This window comes from Excalfactoria chinensis, chromosome 2, assembly GCF_039878825.1.
Source record: "Excalfactoria chinensis isolate bCotChi1 chromosome 2, bCotChi1.hap2, whole genome shotgun sequence".
Taxonomy (NCBI): domain Eukaryota; kingdom Metazoa; phylum Chordata; class Aves; order Galliformes; family Phasianidae; genus Excalfactoria; species Excalfactoria chinensis.
This window is the reverse complement of record NC_092826.1, coordinates 77,219,234-77,237,886: the sequence shown is the minus strand read 5'-3', so window position 1 is coordinate 77,237,886 and position 18,653 is coordinate 77,219,234. Positions and strand designations below refer to the sequence as shown.

Here is an 18,653-nt window from a genome sequence, read left to right as displayed (position 1 = left end):
AGTGGCTTAATGCCTGCCCAGCATAAAAGTGTCACAGATGCTCACCGTCACCCGTCATAAATAAAACATGAGGCTCCTTGCAAGGTCTGCAGATCGTCCCTGCGTTTGATGGAATTGGTTTTGGCGTGTGACAGTGCAGGACTGGAAAGTCGCTGGATGCCCTTCATTACTACAAATGGGCTATTGATCTCCAGCTGTGCCATTAGCACACATTGCACCTGCTGCTGGAGCTCATAGGACATGTTGGAAAGCTTAAGTGAGGGGAATGCGTCTGTGCACAGGTAATTAGTCTCTCGACAGAACGTACAAAGGCTCACAAGACAGACAAGCACAGGTACGGACCACTTGTCTGAAACAGGCTTTGAAATACTACTTGAGAAAGGATAGCAGAGAGGTTAAGACATCTGCATGAAAGCCTCAGTTTTTGCTAACCCATATTGCTATCCAAATTAAACAAGGACAGCTGAAGTGCAGGAGGAAAAAAAGGGCTGAGATTCGCCCTGCTGCTTATTGAGCACTGCAGGTTCATTAGCTTTGAACACACTGCGCGCCTCGCATATGCATTACTCATAGGCTTCCCACTGTAGCCAGGTTTATAGTACCAAGAGATGCCTGAATTCATCATCTGTACACCCACAGCACTTTCTGCCCACACAGCCCTTCTCTGCAAAGCGTTGAGGAACCCGGGGCAGCAGCTTCCCAGCCCTCAGTGTGTGGGGGCAAGGCTCTTGGCACAGAGTGGATGACAAGAGCTGGCAACAGAAAACTAAGGAGCTTAGGACTTCCTAACTGGAGATTGCCAGTGTGCGCAGTCACTATTGGGGTGCACAAGCAGTTGGAAAGGTGTTATTCCTTCCTGGAAATCACAAGAATGTGTCTGTGGGCACGGCTGCCCTGGCCTTACCAGGAAGCTCCTGCCACTGCCAGTGCTACTGCTGTGCAGAGTGTTGGGCCGAGCCAAGGCTACTGCAGAATGGCTTTGTCCGTAGGCGTGAGCAAGGGCATAGGAGACCGGGTTTCACTTGGGCCCTTGGCAAGGAAGCTGTAACCATATTCTCTCATCCCGTGGTAACACAAGGGGGAGCCCCTGTAGTTTTCAATTAGCAACGAGAGCAGCAACACATGACTTTTTACCCCACATGCAAAAGCTCAGCTTCAATTACAAAGAGAGGCCTGAAAGCCACTTCTTACCTTCATCACAAGGAGAGTGCTTCTAGCCCAGACAGGTGCAAGCCACAGCTCACCAGGAGAGGAAGGAGCAGCAGGCTGAGTGACTTCAGGCTCATTTTCCCCTGTCCTGCTTTGTCGATTCAAGGCACATCAACAACCCCACGCAAAGACTACGCTGGTACCAGAGGTGACAGAGAAACCTCGTGGTCAAATTCTGCCCACTGTGATGAAAGAACAGGACAATCCATTTAGCCCCTCATTAAAAGGCTCTGCCACAGGGACTTGCCAACTCCCAGCAATCCCATCAGCTGCCTGTGCTTGTGCCCAGAAGGCACAGTTTTGGCTGCTAGGGCATGAGCATCTATTTGTTCTTAACCTCAAAAAGGCATAGTTGGTTTTGCTCTCCGTTGCCATCCAATTTTAAATACAGAGCACCTCGGCATCTATTCTACGTATGCAGTTCTTTGGGATCAAGAGAAGCATTAACCACATGGATTTTCTCCTGTCTCTCCTTTGTAGGGTTTACAATGAAACAGCATCTTATAAGTCACTGACTCACACACTTCTGCTGTACCAGCCTTCCCCCATAGCTGCGTCTTAGTTTTTCTTTAAAGCACTCCACAGCATATATTGAACCAGTGAAACAATTCCATCTGTTCTGTGAGTCAGTGGTGATGATTTCACTGTTAAAACACAGGGACTTCTCTCTGTGCAGCTGTGCTAAATCCAACAAGAGAGGAAAAGGGCATGCCGTGCTCAGAGCACCAACTCCAGACGGCACCACAGCATTGGGGCCCCGCTGCTGGAGATCCATCTAGCCCTGCCTGGCACCTTACAGGCCATGGTCTCAATCGGAATTATTACAGGATGGCTTCCTAGCACCACTGTGCCCTCACACTCATGCCCAGCTGTCCCTCCAGCACATGCAGGTTCAGACACAACCCACAGGTCCTCACTGCACAGCAAGTGCCAGCACTCAGGTAACAATTGCATCAGTCAGAAGCAAATCGATTAATCCAACAATACCGCGACAAATTGGCCCTGGAGCAAGTCAATTGAATTAAAAGGCAGGACAGCAAAGCAGGTTAACTGAGAAAAGCGTTAACACAGTCATTTAATGGAAACCTTGATGTCCTGGCTCCAGTCGAGTGCAAAAGATTCTTTTTGGGTCAGCTACCGGCCACACACCCCCCTCCAGCCAAAGCGCTGGGACACAACTCCAGCTTAGAGCTCAGATCTGCTCAATGAAATGCTCAAGGGCCATCCCCCGTTAGACAAGCTCATCTCTCCATCCACAGCAGGCAACATCTAGGGAAAGCAGGCTGACTGGGCTAAGGATGCTGTTTTATTTGCTCCTTTAAGTCCTGCTCCATTGCTACAAATACCTCAAGTCTTTCTACACCCCTGACATGAAGAGCTGCAAGCCCAGAGCTGCAAGTTTGAAGCCAAAAGACATCATCAGTGACTGGTGCAGAGATACAGGCAGAGACGCGGGATCATACGTATCTGTGACACCTGGCAAGGCAAACCACAGCCTCTCAAAATGATGAGCAGATGCCACTGTCCTCCAGTGTTATTACTGTCAGAAGCTAGATCTTACTTTGTACGGGCTCAAACACCATCCCCTCAGTGGGGCTGACTGAAGTGATTCAGGGCACAGGACACGAAGGCCATCCATTCAGATATCACTAGAGGACAGCTGGTGTCAGGGGAATTCTTAAGGAATGACTTCAGATGGTGCGTGACACTTCAGTAACACCTACCCCCTCCTGGATGTGCTTCCAAAGTGACAGCGTCACGCTTTGGAAAACACACACGTACAATTTGCTAGAACATGATGCGTATGAGTTGAAAGCACAACGGCTAGCGAGCAGGCTGAGATCATTACAAAGAGAATGCTTAAAAGGTAACGTATGGGGCACTGCAGTAGCAGCACGGCCATCTCCAGTAATGAGGGAGACACTCTGCATGGATATTTGGCTCATTCCGAAAGCAATAAGCCACAGGAAGGCAGCAGCACCACAGCACTGGTTACCAATGAGCCCCTGCCCTATCCTGAATGCAAAAGCACTCATGCCGATGGGTTGCTCATGCACAACAAAACGCATTATGTAAGAGCACCACGGCAGAAAGCAAGAAGAAAAAGGTTTTATGCCACAAAAAAGACTTGCATGCAAGCAACGGACTATCTCCTCAATACCATCATATCTCCCTACTTAAAGTTACCTTCTGGGAAACAATGCAACTATGTTCACTTTCCTGCCTCCAGCTACCTACCTCCTCCTGTCCCTGCATTTCTGTTTGTCTCAGATACAGCTGCTGGCAACTTTCAGTGGACTCGGAAGGTTTGATTATAAAGGTAGCGTGGCTCTGCATTTCCTTCAGTCAAAAGCCTTCCCCTCTGTGCAGCACCCCATGCCTTACCCCTGCTATAGCCGTCCCAGATCTGCTAACAAATCTGCTTCTTTTCTCAAGTCAGGTAGGTCCTGATTGCTCAGATGGTCTAAAACGTTCTGTGCACTTAACCATAAACTCACGTACGAGTAATGCACCGAAATGAAGTCGGTAACCTCAGCTCCAGTGCTCACCAGATAAGAACACATTAACATCCTTTGTGAAAGAAGGCAGAGATGTTGAGAAAAGTCCCAAGTTGCAAAAACTGTACCTTGTTTTCCAAATTCCCCTTTAAGTCTGGAACAAAACACCCTTCACCCTGTTTAAAAACACTGAATTTTGCAGAGATGTTCCCAGACGGCCAACCTATTGATCCAGTTACAGGAAGGGGAACAAGAGGGCCCCATGAACACATCAATCCCTCACATTGTGACTGGTTGAGACAGACCACTAATACAAATGTCTTCTTCAGACAGACGAGAAACCCTCTGCCCAAATCCTGTCGCTTCAGTGCCACAAAAGCTCTGACTTTGGAATGCAGTTCTAAAAGGGACCATGCTGGAAGCAGTAGGCTTTGGCGTGCTCTCGGTTTTGGCCATCTACACCTCACCTTTAGAGACTGAGGAGGAAAAGCAAGCAGTTGGTTGGAGGCAACACTGAGGAAGGGCGTGGGACCTTTCCTGCAGGATTCACAAAGAAATGGCTATCAGTTTGCTATCAAACTGCTCATTTAACACATACAACCAAATCTGAGTTTACATAGCTAACTTCGAGCTCTTTTCCACCTTCTATTTTTCCTCCCCTCTCCATATCCCGTGTTCGCTTTCTCCCTTTCTTAGCCCATATTACCCCCTCATCGTTTCTACCTTCACTTACTCAGTCCCAATGGCATCGATTCAGAGCACTGCTCCTCTTCAGTCTTCTGGTATTGTCAATACTACGGTGAAGGGCAAATTGATAGCGCTCCATTTGTACTGAGAAATAAAAACTATGCTGATTCCTCATTGTTGTCCAGCATCTCTTAAGAGCGTTTTGCACAGCCATTGGGTGACTTGCTTGCTAAAATTTCTAAGAGCACACGTACGGTTCTGCAGTTACTGTGGAAAAAAAAGCATAGACTAAGATGGAGAAGTTTGAACCTGCCACAGTCTAAACAGGCTGTGGTATGATGATGAACTCCAGCAAGCTGCTAGAAGGCTGCTGCTCAGCTATTCAGACAAAAGCAGACATCATTTGTAAATTTCATATTTATTATAACAAAAATTATGACATGTTCATTTGTGCATTCGGCTTTAATATAACTCTTGGTTTGTAAATGTTCTACAGCAAATGAGCTCTATACAATCATGCTGGTTGTGGCAGCAATAAGGAACACAAATAAAACGTGTCTGTAAAAGGATAGAAAGAGACCAGAGCACAAAGTGGGTTTCTTTCAATGGCCTGTACCATCTAACTCTAGCTAACCTGTATGCAGTCGCTCCTTTCGCTGTGCTCCATGACCGCGGTCCAAAGAATTGCTTAAGAAAAAGGTCAGTTTTTCAGGTTGTGTCCTTAATGCCGAGGCTACAAAACATGTAAGCATCACTATACAACACTGAGCTATTTACAGTAATTTCCCAATCAACTGTTCTCTCAGAGAAAATTAGTGAATCTCAGTGACTTAAGTCACCTGAAAGAGTAAAGCAACTCCTAGGAGTTAGTCTCCATATTCTACAAATGTCTATCATTTTCAAGACCAAAAAAAGCCTTTTCTCTCAAAGAAATACAGTATTACAATATTACTTAAATCATTTAGCACTGGCTACTGCCCTGCTTTTCAAACAAAACAAACAAGCCATTTTAAAAAATATTACATCATCATCTGTTTCTCAGCAATATATTAAACCTTTTTATTATTTTTTGTTGTTGTTTTTACATTTGATATGTTAAGGGAAGATTAACTATCTTAAACTTTACTGGTAAAGCATCTCTAGAAGAAAGTCAATGAATATTAAACCTAACAAACTGAAAAGCTGCAGTTATCTGTAGTGGCAGGATAAAGAAAAGGAAGTGTATAAAGGAAACGTAGAAGGGAAACCCCTGCTGTAGCGTGCGCCCACTGGGTCCTGCACTCAAGTCTCCTTGCCTGTTCATTTCTGAGCAGTAGAATGGGTCATAGTGGCGTATCGTAGTAGTCTGCCAGGTGGTCCATCTGGTACTGCCGCTGCTGCTGCTGTTGCTGCTGCTGCTGTTGTTGTTCCTGGTGCTGTTTCATGATCTCCTTGACTTCTTCTTCCAGCTCTGGTGGGATGATGAATTGGTCATCTGGGTCCGGCTGTGCCGGAGCAGCAAAATATCCCCCTGTTTTTCTGAGCGGTGCGTCTGTTGCAACTTCAATCAAGTTATGGCTTCTCTCTTGGGGTGCCACAGAGCCGTTGCCCCTCCGACGCCCTATCGTGCCTGTGGCAGAATATTCGGCTTTCTTGGGAAGGCCGGGCTCATCTTCGTTGGCACTGATGACAATACCTTCATCACTGGCTTCCACAGGCACTTGGAGAAGCTGCTTCTCCTTCGCTCGGCTGCAATGGATGTCCACCTCCACTTCCACGCGGCTGCCATTGGTGAACACCCCCTCTATTGGCTCCTCGTCATCGCTGTCAAGGCCGTTGTCGGAGAAGGCGCTGGAGAACGTGGCGCTGGAGAGCTGCCGCTGGAAGGAGTTGGACAGGCAGACTGGATGCAGCATGCAGCGCTGCTCCCCAGGATAGGCTGGGCTGCTCTCGTTCATGGCTACCTGTGGAGGTTCATCGGAGGCTGTGGACCCCACCTCGCTGCTCATTTCTGATGTGGAGATCTCGCTGCTGATCTCTGAAGCCATGCCGCTGCTTGAAGATGGCATCCCAAGAGCATCCGCTGGCCTGTCCTTGATGACCACATTGACAGACTGGGGGAAAATGCCTGGGCTGGGGGGTGGGACCCCATTAAGTTCACAACAGCAGAAGCTGTCCTCTGTAACATTGAGCTGTACCACAACCGCACTGATACTGTCGTTGCAGCCATAACTTTGGGCCAAAGTGCAAAGCTTTTTGGCAGCTGCCAGTGCATCAGGCACGTTTCTGACTGCTTCCACTGCCTCATCCATTGAGAGGCTGTCCCACAGCCCCTTGCTCCCCAGAATGAAGAACTCATCTTGTGGAGTTAAGGTAATGGACTGGACGTGAGGACGCGGCACAACACTTGGGTGAAGGAATGTGTATCCCAAGATTCTCGTTGAATCTGTCACACCATTCACTTTGCCATCCTGAAATGAGAAAGGATAGAAAACTGGAAACAAGGCAAACAGATACATGGCTCTCCCATTTTCCTACATTTTACCTGTGCCTGTTTTTGTAGTATCCCAATTACAGCCATTGACTGATGGGCAAATGTAAAAGCGACTTGCAAGAAGACAGAGCTGGGATGAGAACACAATGATGGCTGCTTTCTAACCTTACACTCAGCTTCCTACACCCCATTGGTTTGTCATCAGCACCACCTATGCAGACCAAGAAAGCAGAAGTCTGCAACAAAGACCCATCTATTCTGCTCCTGCAGCTGTGAGAGCCAACTGGACTAATGTTTTACCTGTGAGTCAGAACTGTCCCTCCTTCACCCACAATATCTGGCTTTATACAGGGCAAAGTCATACACAGCTCCATTTGATATAGGGGCAGGTCATTCAGTTATGACTCTTCTCTTGCAGGTGTAACAATTGTAGGTTTCATCTTGGCTCATCACTTCAGAAACAAAAGTTCATTTCAAAAAGCTTCAAATGAAGGAAGTCAAATGCAGCAGAGAGCGAGTCTGCATTTTGCAGTCAGCTGCACTGTAGTGAAATGTTTTACATGCTCTAATTACTTACTGTGCTTCCACTGATAAATAACAGTTCCAAAAAGAGGAAGAGTAATGTTTGAAGGGAAAGCACCAGCAAAAATGGGCATATTTGGGACATAAATCCCATTCCCATCCAAATCCCAGAATTCTGTCCTGGTTAGGATCTGTGCTGCCAGAATGAGCATAGCAAGCACCTGAAACAGCAAGCCTGGTTACTTGGCAGCCTGTGGAGAGAGCTGCAGCCCGCTAATTATGTGATTGAGATGAACAGCAGAGGTGAGGATTTACGCTCATTCGTTGCATCTGATGACAGCAGCAGTTATTATACAGCAAGTAACCACAGAAAAACAAACCAAGACTAAAAAAGGCTTCCCCTTTAAAACCCTGTCAGCTTGTTAACTTCCCTATTAAGATTCTAACAGAAGTGATAAGCCATCAACGAAGCATGAAATCAATGAGTCATCTCAAGATTCAGCACAGAAATTTCCCTTTTCCTTTACAGAGCATAATGAGTGTGCCTCAGTGATGCATGCTATGTTGGAGTGACTCCTTTCTAACTTGTCACGTTTGAGATTCCAGTCATCACCTCTTCTTGGCAAGATTAACAAGCACACGATTTTATTACACACACATACCTGCTCATGGGTGTACAGCCATGAGTTTTTTGCCCTTTCCTCCCCCATTGAGAGCATACAACATTTCTCTGTTCTTGTGCATATGTCACAGAAGGCAACGCATAGCTGACAGTGGTGGCTTTAAGCTTGTAAGAAGGCAGCAAATAGCTTTCTCCCCTCTTACGGCCCTCCAACTGAGCAAAGGATAGGTTCTTCCTTTCAGGCAACTGCTGTCTTCAAGAGCCACTTGTCAGAGGGCACCTTTGGGAACAGACAGCTCAGACAACAAAGCCAATCTGCCAGGAGTAAGGACTCTCTTGCAGTAAGGATGAAATAGTTGCAAGTGCTCAGCTCTTATCTTTCTAGATTGAGGGGATCTTTATGACAGCACCAACACATTATTTGCTCTCGTCATCTCAAAGGGAAGGTGTCAGCTCCCATTTCACCACAGCATGCTCACAATAATTCACTCTTGAAAGCTAACCAAAATCTAGCATGGCAATTAAATGGAAAAACAACTTAATTGCATGACATGAACCACCTTGAAAGGAGAAGCGCTACGCTGGAAGTCAGATTATTAATACCATCTCTTACAGGTTACAAATGCAGATGCGTAATTTCAAATACCACCATGCAAATATCCTCAAAGGAAGCTGCGACTGGCAGCAGTCCTCCTTTCACCCACACCAGAGTTCTCTAACCTCTGTGATAATGGCCTTATGCTGCTTAATCCTCTTCAGCTCTTCTTCACAACTCATCACATAACACCTGGACAAAGGCAGAGGTTTCCCATTCCGGCAGAGTACAGTTTGGCACTTCCCCACATTTGCTGAGGTTAACGTGAAGCATCCGCCTGGGTCCATGGGATCATGTTTTATATGGCAAAGGACAGCAGAGCCTCCAAGCTTTTGTCCAGCTGTTCCAAGTTTCCTGGAATTTGAACAAAACACGGATTGTTCTTTAATTGAAAAGCAAGTGTTATGAGTACTACTGAGAAACAACTGCTATTCTGCAACCACGAGCACTCGGGACACTGACTATTGGATCACTGGGACAAAAACAAAAGTCTCCACTGAAGACCGTGACACTGTAGCAGCACTGCAGAGTCATCACATACAGCACTCAAGCTGTGTGCTATTTCCAGCGTGATGCAGATACTCCAATCTTAGAATCAATTTTAGAAAAATCTCTGCACTCCAAAGAGCCACACAGTCAGATCCCTTTCTCTGCATTTGAAAGAAGTCTACTTTAAAGGTCACGCAGAGGGAAACAAAGAGGGTTAGAGAAGTGCTGAGGGCTAATAAATCAAGTACAGGTAGAGCTCACAAAGAAAGTTGCGTTAAACAGAGTTTGGGCTCCTGAAGCTGAAGATTTTACTATGAAAAACAGTAATTTTAACTGTAGAGATCCTAGTTTTGAGCAGAAATAGAAATCATAGGTTCATTGTTTTGTGATGCCTTCAGAATAATGCTTTCAAAGATTCAATGACAAAAAAAAAAAAAAAAAAAAAAAAAAAAAAAAACCAAAAAAACCCAACAACACAGTAGCTATTATTTGCATGATAAGAAGGCACACTTTTTAGTTATCATGTTGGTTGCTAAAATGTTAAATAGTTTAAATTAAGACAAGGGAGGTTGACGTTAGATATTAGGAGGAAGTTTTTCACACAGAGGGTGGTGACACACTGGAACAGGTTGCCCATGGAGGCTGTGGGTGCCAGGCTGGATGTGGCTCTGGGCAGCCTGGTCTGGTGGTTGGTGACCCTGCACGTAGTAGGGGGGTTGGAACTAGATGATCTCTGGGGCTTTTTTCAACCCAAGCCAGTCCATGATTCTACGAAACAGGTTCTTTGAAATATTTGTTTGCTGTTTCAGCAGGGGTCACAATAAAAACAAAACAGAAACGAGGACAAAGAAGCATGGATAAAAGTAAAGTTTTCAGGATCCTGTCATTAAAATGTAAGTTCATTTCAATACTAGTAATTTTACTTGAGTAAAATGAAGTAGGACTGAAGAAAAAACCCGTCTATCCTTGCCAGTATGTTATTTATCAGGGCCTTCCCCTGCAGTAATTAAGAACTGGAAAGCTAATTACAGAGGTTACTAAAATCTACATTAAGGCTAAGTACAGCTGGCAACAACTTTTGATTCAAAATGCTGGGGAAACAACGCACAACTAAACTTGCACCCGGGCTTCAATATGCTTTTCTGTTTATTATTATTATTTTTTAAAGCACTTTAGGAATGCTGCATAGTATCTGTAATAATCCTCAATGAATGGCTGCATGCAACTAGAATGAATGCTATTTCTGGTTCACCAAAGGAATGGTTAGCTTACTTTGACTCGAGCCCTGCCTCCCACAAATACAGTTCTTTTGCAGGAATGTACATTCCTGTGAAAGTCCACGAGTGGGAAACAAAGCCACCAGTAAATGCCTTCAGTACTCAATGTTTATATTGTTCTTGAAGGTTTTAATTAGATGGCAACATCCTCAGCTACCAACCTAACCATGGCAATTATGCGAGGCAGCATTTTCTCCTTTGTTTATAGGGTTCAATTCCATCCTGCCACCCCTATTTCCCAATATCAGAATTTGAATATTTTCCCTTCCAAAGCTGTAGTTCCTGAATGACAAGAGATGCTACTTTCAACTCTACCTGCTTCCTTCATCTGGGAGCTGCTCATTTGCTTTCTCTTGTTTCCCTGACCCCTTCATTCTCTTTGCACAGTTCCCTCCATACTCCTCCTCCACTCAGTGTCCCTCCAAGCACAATTTCTTGTTCTGTCTAGAAGAGCGTGCACACACACAGGTCTCCAAACCGCCACACGCAGCTGCTGCTACACTCACATCTATTGTGTCACAGTCTTTTCAGATGGGTCTTGAACAAATAATATTCTTAGGTCAAAGAAATGACAAGACAGACTTTTTCTTTTTAGGGAGTTGGGAGTGCATGTTTTAATATTTGCATGGCTTTAAATAACCTGACTTGGTACAGAAAGAAACAGAATCAGCCCAAGCTCTGCAGGCAGTAATTGTAAGGAAATTTAAAAGATGATCAAGAAATTCATGACACTGTCTTGACTATAGCACATTCGGAGTCACAAGACAGAGAAGAAAAAAACTGAGGTTGGATATCCTTTATGTTTGGCTGTGTGGGAAAGGCTTGGGTTTTTTCCCCTCACATCCCAAAGGAACAGAAGGCAACATCCAAAAAATCAGCATTGAAAGAATATACAGTTGCCAGAAACTACCTTTCTCCCCCCCAAACCATTCCTCCCTCCCTCCCACTTTTTGTAGCAAGTGAAGAGCAAGACAATCAACCTGAAAAGGAACAAGCTGCCCAATGAGCGTACACAAGGTAAAAATAAATGCTTCAGATCCAAGACTCACCTCTGCATAACGATGAAAGTGTTGATCATGTATTCCTCTTCATTTTTTGTTTTCTGTAGCTCTTCCGCCAAGATGTCACTCATGGTGCACTGCAACAGATATGGTACTTCCACATTGCGGTCACCGTCAAAAACACCATAAAGTGCCTCTCTGTTGTCACAGAAGTTATTGGCTGACAGGGCTGCCACACACAACCTAGTAAAGCAAAGCAGAAGAACAACAAGATTGCTATCCAGCACTGATTTCTCATCTTGTCATTCTGAGAAGAAGCAGCCTGGTCTGAGAGCCAGTTTTAACTAATTCCTTTCACAAGTTCCTCACAATTGCTTTCTTCTGTGGAGAAGAGGAAGGCCCATTCAACAGTGCTAAAATGGGGAGATAAATGTATTGAAAATTCGAGCCAAGACCCAAAGATTCTTATTCCTTTTCTGCACGTGGACAGGTCTCCTGCTTGTATAAAACAAGCCTGTTGGGGGGGGATGGGGGTGGTATACATCCCAAACATCATTAGCTGAAACTTCACTTGCCCCACCAAGAGCTATCTTTATGACTCAGCACGTTGCTGACCAAGCTGTGTGTTAAATTAGTAAACAGCAAGTAAAGGTTTGCTTGGCACTTGCTAGGGAAACCTAGGTAGCAAAAGATTTCTACAAAGGTATTTAAGGAACAATAAGATTCGTCACTTTGCCAGTGACACAGAGACTAGCAGACTCTTGGTGTGTTATTTGTCAAGTGCTGCCTCAGTCACAGAAGCTCCACATACTATGAATATTCAGTTTTGGCCATTTTACTTCTTCCTTTAGTATCTCTGATTTGCTTGGTAAACATCCTTTAGTTGAAGATAAAAGAAGCTTTGCAAAGAGGAAAATGCTATTAAATGCCCCGATCTTTCGCAAGTACCAAAGGCTTGCATAGAGAAAACGCGTCAGTTACACTTGTCTCTTAGCAACATTCCTGACAAAGAAGAAAGCTGGGAGCCAGGCAGGGGCCCAGTATACAAATATAGAGTCATGGCATGGCCTCTGCCTTTGTGAGGCCCAAAACATCCCGAAACTGAAATAGCGGATCTCTTTGTATCTGCATAGAAGCGCTCTGCTGCTAGGATGCTTGTATAATAAGAACAACGCCAGCTCTTACTTGTTCTTAACTCCTGACGCCTCTGTGTAACCGTGACTCCACACAGCCGGAGCTCCTGAAGCATCACCAGCCGAGGGCTGGTCAATCTTGAAACAACGGATATTGCTGTAAGAAGAAAGGAAAAGATGCACTGGATTCACAGGCTGACACGATTCAGCTTAAAATCTAAGAACAGCAGTTTTTTTCTTCCCAGTTCTCAGCAATACATTTAATAGAATAAAACAAAGCAGGACATCTAAAGCAGTTACTCTACTGTGTCTGACTACAAAGAACAAAAAAGCAGTAAATAACGAAGTCTCTATAAGGGTGTCAGCTGCACTGTTTGCTTACCCAGCTTTTCTTCTCCCTACCCTCATCCCTAAGCTATTTGTTTACAGCTCGACCCAGTGGGAACACAAGGCCAATTTGTCACCAACTTAATGGAAGCCAGTATACGGAGTGATTTTTCAACTAAAGCCCTTCTCACTCATGTTAAGAACAAGTTCGTATGACCTGCATCATCCCCTAAATTAAAAGATAAGTCTTCAGAAGCAGCAACATGTAGTAACAGCCTACTACAAAAATGCCCACAAGTCAGAAATCAGCTCCATCCCAGCACTGTCCTGACTTGCAAGAGCAGGTCTGCAGACCACGCTGTGAGCACAGACCTTCTGCCTTCCATAATTTTACAGTCCAGATTTTACCTGGGCCCTTGATCCTCTGCCCTCCAATTTACTACCAACATAGCCTCTAGCCTGAAATTCAAATACCTCGCATAGCGCAATAAAGACTTGAAAAAGGACCATCCCTATCTGTTTATGCGCTTCTCTTCATAGCCTGGCTTTGCTGGGGAGGAATGACCTGCCCTGTGCTCCCTCCGCTCTCTTCCAAAGGCAGGGAAAGCAAGCTCCCTGCATACAGCAGGAACTTCAAAGGCACCCAAACCTTTCATGAGCCAAATGAATCATAAAAGGACAAGCAGAAAGGTCTAACTGTTTGCTGAGAGGATTCATTTTTCCCTATCCAAAGCCCCATCTGACCTGAGCACACAAGGAAGTCTTTTTCACATTTCACAGCCTTCCTCAAATAACCCGAGGGTCTGTCACTTCCACTCTGATTTCTTTTAATGCAAATAGTCAGGACATACATCAGCTAGGGCCCACTAAAAGCAAATAAGCCACAAAAATCATGTTAGAGCCATTGGTGTTTTGAGCCCTTGGCTTTGCAGCCCTCTGTGTGACAAACATAAGGCAAACACCTCACCAATGGCATCAGAAAAGAAGTATCTGATCCTGATCAAACTGGAAACCTGGATCTATTCTAAAGTAGCGGATGATCTACATCTGCCTGTACCTGCAAAATACTACGAAATACAGCAGCAAATGCACTTTCTTCACAGGCTTCTAATGCAAAGCACTTATCCTGCAGAGCAGAGGAGTTTGGATCAGAAGGGTTTTCCAGTTTCTTCTTGTAGCTGTGTTGACTGACCCTGGGGCAGGCCAAGGACCCAGGGCTGTATCACTGCTTTCCAGCAGTGGTTAAAAAAAAGAGAAAAAGCTACCTCAGTGCATTGCCTTCAGCTTCCTCACTGGTGTAATTACAAGGAGACCATGTGCTCATAAAGGAACAGTACCCAGCAGCATATCCTACACAGGGAGATGAGCTAAGGCTTCCATACAGTATGCTTTACTTTCCCCAAGTTCATGATGTTATAACTGAGACAGAAGCTCTTTCCTAAACATCACAGTAACAGCGTTTATTTATTCTTTTTACCCCTCCCCTTTTCATTATAATTGCTACTGAAATCCTTCTTATCAGAAGCAAGAATACATATTAACCTACTGCCTGTTTGATTCCTGCTGGGGCACAGATGGAGTGCTGCCTTTCACATGCAGAAGAAAGATATAAAAAGCACCAAGAGCACAAGTGTTTTTATGCCTGCCACAAAAAGTAAGGGCAAGGAGCATCTCCTCTCTCATGTTCAGTTGTGGCAGATCACTGTGCATCTATACAGACATCCGCTATATCCCAAAGGAGACCTGAAACACCTGACCTTGGCTGAAGGTTATTTACTCACACAAGAATAGGTCTGAAGTTGTAAGACAAATAATTTATTAAAGAATGAAAAATATATATGTATGCATAAGAAAAGTTTCTGTGAATTGTGTGAAGACAATGTAATATGTCAGTGAAAATACGATGTGGCACTGGGTGATGCTAGTCTTCTACAGCCCAGGTCTTAGTTTTGCATAACGCTGCTATAGGGCATGAAGCCTGATTAATGAATAGGCAAGAGATGAGCTTGCCTCTCTTGACTGTTGGACATACACAAGGGTCTGTGAGGGTCTGTAAGTTCAGGTACCATTAAGAAAGCTTTGGTAGCACACACCCACTTCTCTACAAATCATAGCAACATTCCATTTCTGGCATAAAATGAGAAGCTCTTTAAGAGAAAAAGACATCCCTTCCAGCCTTATTCCCCCCTCCTTTGTCTGCTGCAGAACACAGACTCTTGCTTTTTATCTATAAAAACTTATTATAATGGGACTTAATACTTCAGTGCTTGATCTTAAGCATTTAAAAGCAAACTACACAAAGCAACACTCAACCCTCAGAAGGTTATCAACCATTCTTGGTATCATTCAGTATTTAGGGATCAAAGAGACTCAGAATTAAACAGAGCTGGTGCAGTTCCCTTCAGGACGTAAGAAAGGCTAAAAGCAGCACCACTGCCCACAGATTATCTGTTCTAGTGCAACTTTTCTACCACACGCTGCAGGAGGCAGCACAAGGCACTTGGTGCATTTCAGTTACAAATGGCACTTGAGTCATAGAGCAGGAAACAAACAGACAGGAAGTAAACACAGCATCCCAGAGAGGGATATGATGGATTACAAGAAATGTTTTGTGAGGGGGTAACAGGAAGCACAGTGGCAAACAGATGAAGAAAAGAACATAATAATAAGCAGCTATCAGCATCTTAATGGTGCAATCTAACGTCAGAAGTAACATGGACATGAAACTAGTTCCTTCTTCTGCACCCTCTCCACTCTGTAAGTCAACTTACTTCAGCAGCTCAAGGGTTTTGTGATCCAAGGCCAATCTAGGGTTTCCAGTCAGGTCCAGCTCTTGCAGTTTTGGAGGCAAGTTTTCAGGCAATGTAATTTCACTCAGTTCATTGCAGCTTAGATCCACACACTGCAAAAGGAAAGCAATCAAATAAGAATCCAGCTGGCATTAAGATCAGTTTGTGATCAAATGCAGTAATGTATGTTGCTTGAATAGGAGAGACCGCAGTCAAGGCCTAAGATGATTCATTTAAGTGATTCTTCATATGGCATCTACAAAGTCTTCTTCCCAGATGCCTGGGACACCCAGAAACATGTTTGCTCCATTTCAGTTTCTGACCAGGTGTAACCTTATTGCAAAACTAGTAAAGCTTGTCTCTGCTCTTTTCAGGGGCAAATATGATCACCGTATTTTTATTAACAGATGAGTATTAAAGAAAAAAATGTCACTGATGAAAATGGTTTGTAATAGAAAATTATAATAGAAAAAGGAAACAGACAAATGAGGTTAGGAATTCTAAGATGCTGTCACAGCAATCTCTCCTCTGAAGTTCACTTATTCAGCACAGGTACAAACATATTCTGAAGCTGATATCTACTGAAGGATTTGGAAAATAAGAAGTTACAAATACATGGAGTGGGGCTGAGCAGAGGAAAAATAACGAAATACCAGAGCAGTTTTAAGTGTGGCTTTAACATAGAAGGATTCATGTTTAAACATGAAGTTATTTTAATAAGTAGAAAAAAATTAAAACTCAAGTATTTATGGCCTCAAGTTGCGCCAAGGTAAGTTTAGGTTGGACGTTAGGAAACACTTCTTTACAGAAAGGGTAGTTAAACACTGCAATAGGCTCCCCAGGGAGGTGGTTGAGTCACCGTCCCGGGATGCGTTTAAGAGCCATTTGGATGTGGTGCTCAGAGATATGACTTAGCAGAGGGTTGTTAGAGTTAGGGTACTATGGTTAGGCTGCAGTTGGACTTGATGATCTTCGAGGTCTTTTCCAACCTGAGTAATTCCATGATTCCAGAAAAAAATGACTGAAAACCAGCAGAGAATCCCACTGGCTATGCACCAGTTAAGTACAAACCAGGTAGAGCAAGTGCCCTAGAATGACAAAATCCCAAACCAAACTGTGTTAAAGTTGCATATCTGTATGGAAAGTCAGTACACAAAAACCTGAACAAAACCAGCAGGTATAGCAAGAAAAAACAGCCAAAATTTTATTAGAGGACAGAAGAGGCTGATATTTAACCAAGAATACTATCCACGTATTTCAGAATGATAATTTCCTATTTTCAACCTGGAAAAAAGAAAATAGACCTTAAAACCTCTGGTAAAACCGAGGACTGAATAGTTGGAGGCAGGCTACAGGGAGAATTTGCTTAGCTGCACACTTTGACTGACATGTAATTTCCAATGATAAAAAGCATGAAAACAAAAGTCTCTTAGGTATATTCAAAGACACCGGGTCCTAAGCTGGACAAAAAAAGCATAAGATAACCCAGTAAAATTTGGAAGAGAAAGATCTCCAAATGCTGTTAAATATATGCAACACACATAATGACCCAAATCTCAAATCCTGAGGTTGTCTGATACGGACGACTAATCATGTAGGAAGAACAAACTGCTGACATTATCTAAACTTGATATGGAAATCAGAATTTAAAATCCATCATACAAACTAAATAGCAGACAGCTTAGGAGAAGAGTTATGCAGATGAGCTTTTTTGTTTGTCTTTTTTTTACTTCTTTGCTGCTCCTTGCTGCTTCCAGAGAGCCAATAATTGCCTCTCAGAATAACAAAGCTGCCAGCAGGCCTTGCTCTGCTCAACACCATTGGAAATCTGACGGAAATGAAAGTATGAAAGTGGAATAAGGAGTACAAAATAGCAAAATCATTTCAATGTTTTCAGTACATGCCCAATACACTAAGGGTAGTGACAGTCTGCTGAATATCCCTTGGTCCCCATGCAGTGATGAACAGTTTATCCATCAAGTCAGGATTTCTCTGATTTGATTTGTATTGTTTGAAGAACAGGTTAGCAGGGACTTTCTAATAGCTACATTAAATGTAGTCCTTATTCTACTTTGTGGGCAAGTAGCAAAGCACATTTCCTAATTGATTCTAATTTCCTTTTCATTTAGCCCCATCCATGGAGTGTCAGAAGAACAAGAGCAACTGTGTGCAGGACACAATGCTAGGGTGGGCCAGGTGGTGCAGTGTTTAATATTCAGCATTTGCTCAGTTGCACAGGTGTAAATGCAGTGCATCTTGTCCATGGCTGACAGGGGCTTGAGTTATCTCCACTTGTGACTGACAGTGGGTACATGAGAACTCAGCACATGAGAACTCAACTCAAAAAAGATACCATGCAAGGTATCTCAGAGACATCCACAGAGCTTTTTGAGGCAGTGGACAACACAAAACTTCTGTATCCTGAACAGTAGCAAGTAAGATCAGCTTAGATACAGCTGTCTCACGAAATGACCTCATATTTGGAAATCCTGAAGTTACCTTAAGTGCAAAAGCATGACCTTCTGTAATTAGCTTTCCCTCTGGAACAATTTCAAACAAAACAGTAACTGCACTACTAGCTGTTCCAGTAGCACTGACTCAAAAAATGTAATGTCAGCCTCTCAAGCTAATTAAGTACAAAAGCAGAGCAGCCATTACCTCAGGTAACATTTTCCCAAGAAATCACGGGTGCTTGGATGCCACCTCAATTAAGATTAACCATTATGTATGACAATCACAGTCATAACATGAAACTATACAACTCTGTGCTTTGCTACAAGCAGGCTTCTTTCACCAAACTACGAAACCTGTACTCAAATTTTAACTTCTTAACTTGCTTTGGAACACTACAAATGCCCTCCAACATCAAAGAATGAGCTCCAGTTTAGCCTAATAATATATTCAGCCACAAATCAAAAGCTCAAGCTCCAGCCCTGACCCAGAAAAATCATCAAGAAGCCACAAGATACCCTCTGCCTACAAGCACAGCTATCTGGCAACAACAGAAGCTCATTTCAACTAAGTCAAAACC

At 43.8% G+C, this 18,653-nt stretch overlaps 1 protein-coding gene across 1 annotated transcript in view; it reads right to left on the bottom strand.

Annotated features, from left to right (window-relative positions):
• Positions 1–4,796: 4,796 nt before the first annotated feature.
• Positions 4,797–18,653, bottom strand: part of PHLPP1 (PH domain and leucine rich repeat protein phosphatase 1) — a 133,943-nt gene continuing 120,086 nt past the window's right edge. The window contains exons 13-17 of the mRNA XM_072329061.1: positions 15,605–15,735; positions 12,559–12,663; positions 11,422–11,616; positions 8,732–8,960; positions 4,797–6,844 (exon numbers count right to left, since the gene is read on the bottom strand). Of these exons, the coding sequence (XP_072185162.1) occupies positions 5,717–6,844; positions 8,732–8,960; positions 11,422–11,616; positions 12,559–12,663; positions 15,605–15,735 (1,788 nt within the window). The 3' untranslated portion in view covers positions 4,797–5,716. The remainder of the gene's footprint in view (positions 6,845–8,731; positions 8,961–11,421; positions 11,617–12,558; positions 12,664–15,604; positions 15,736–18,653) is intronic.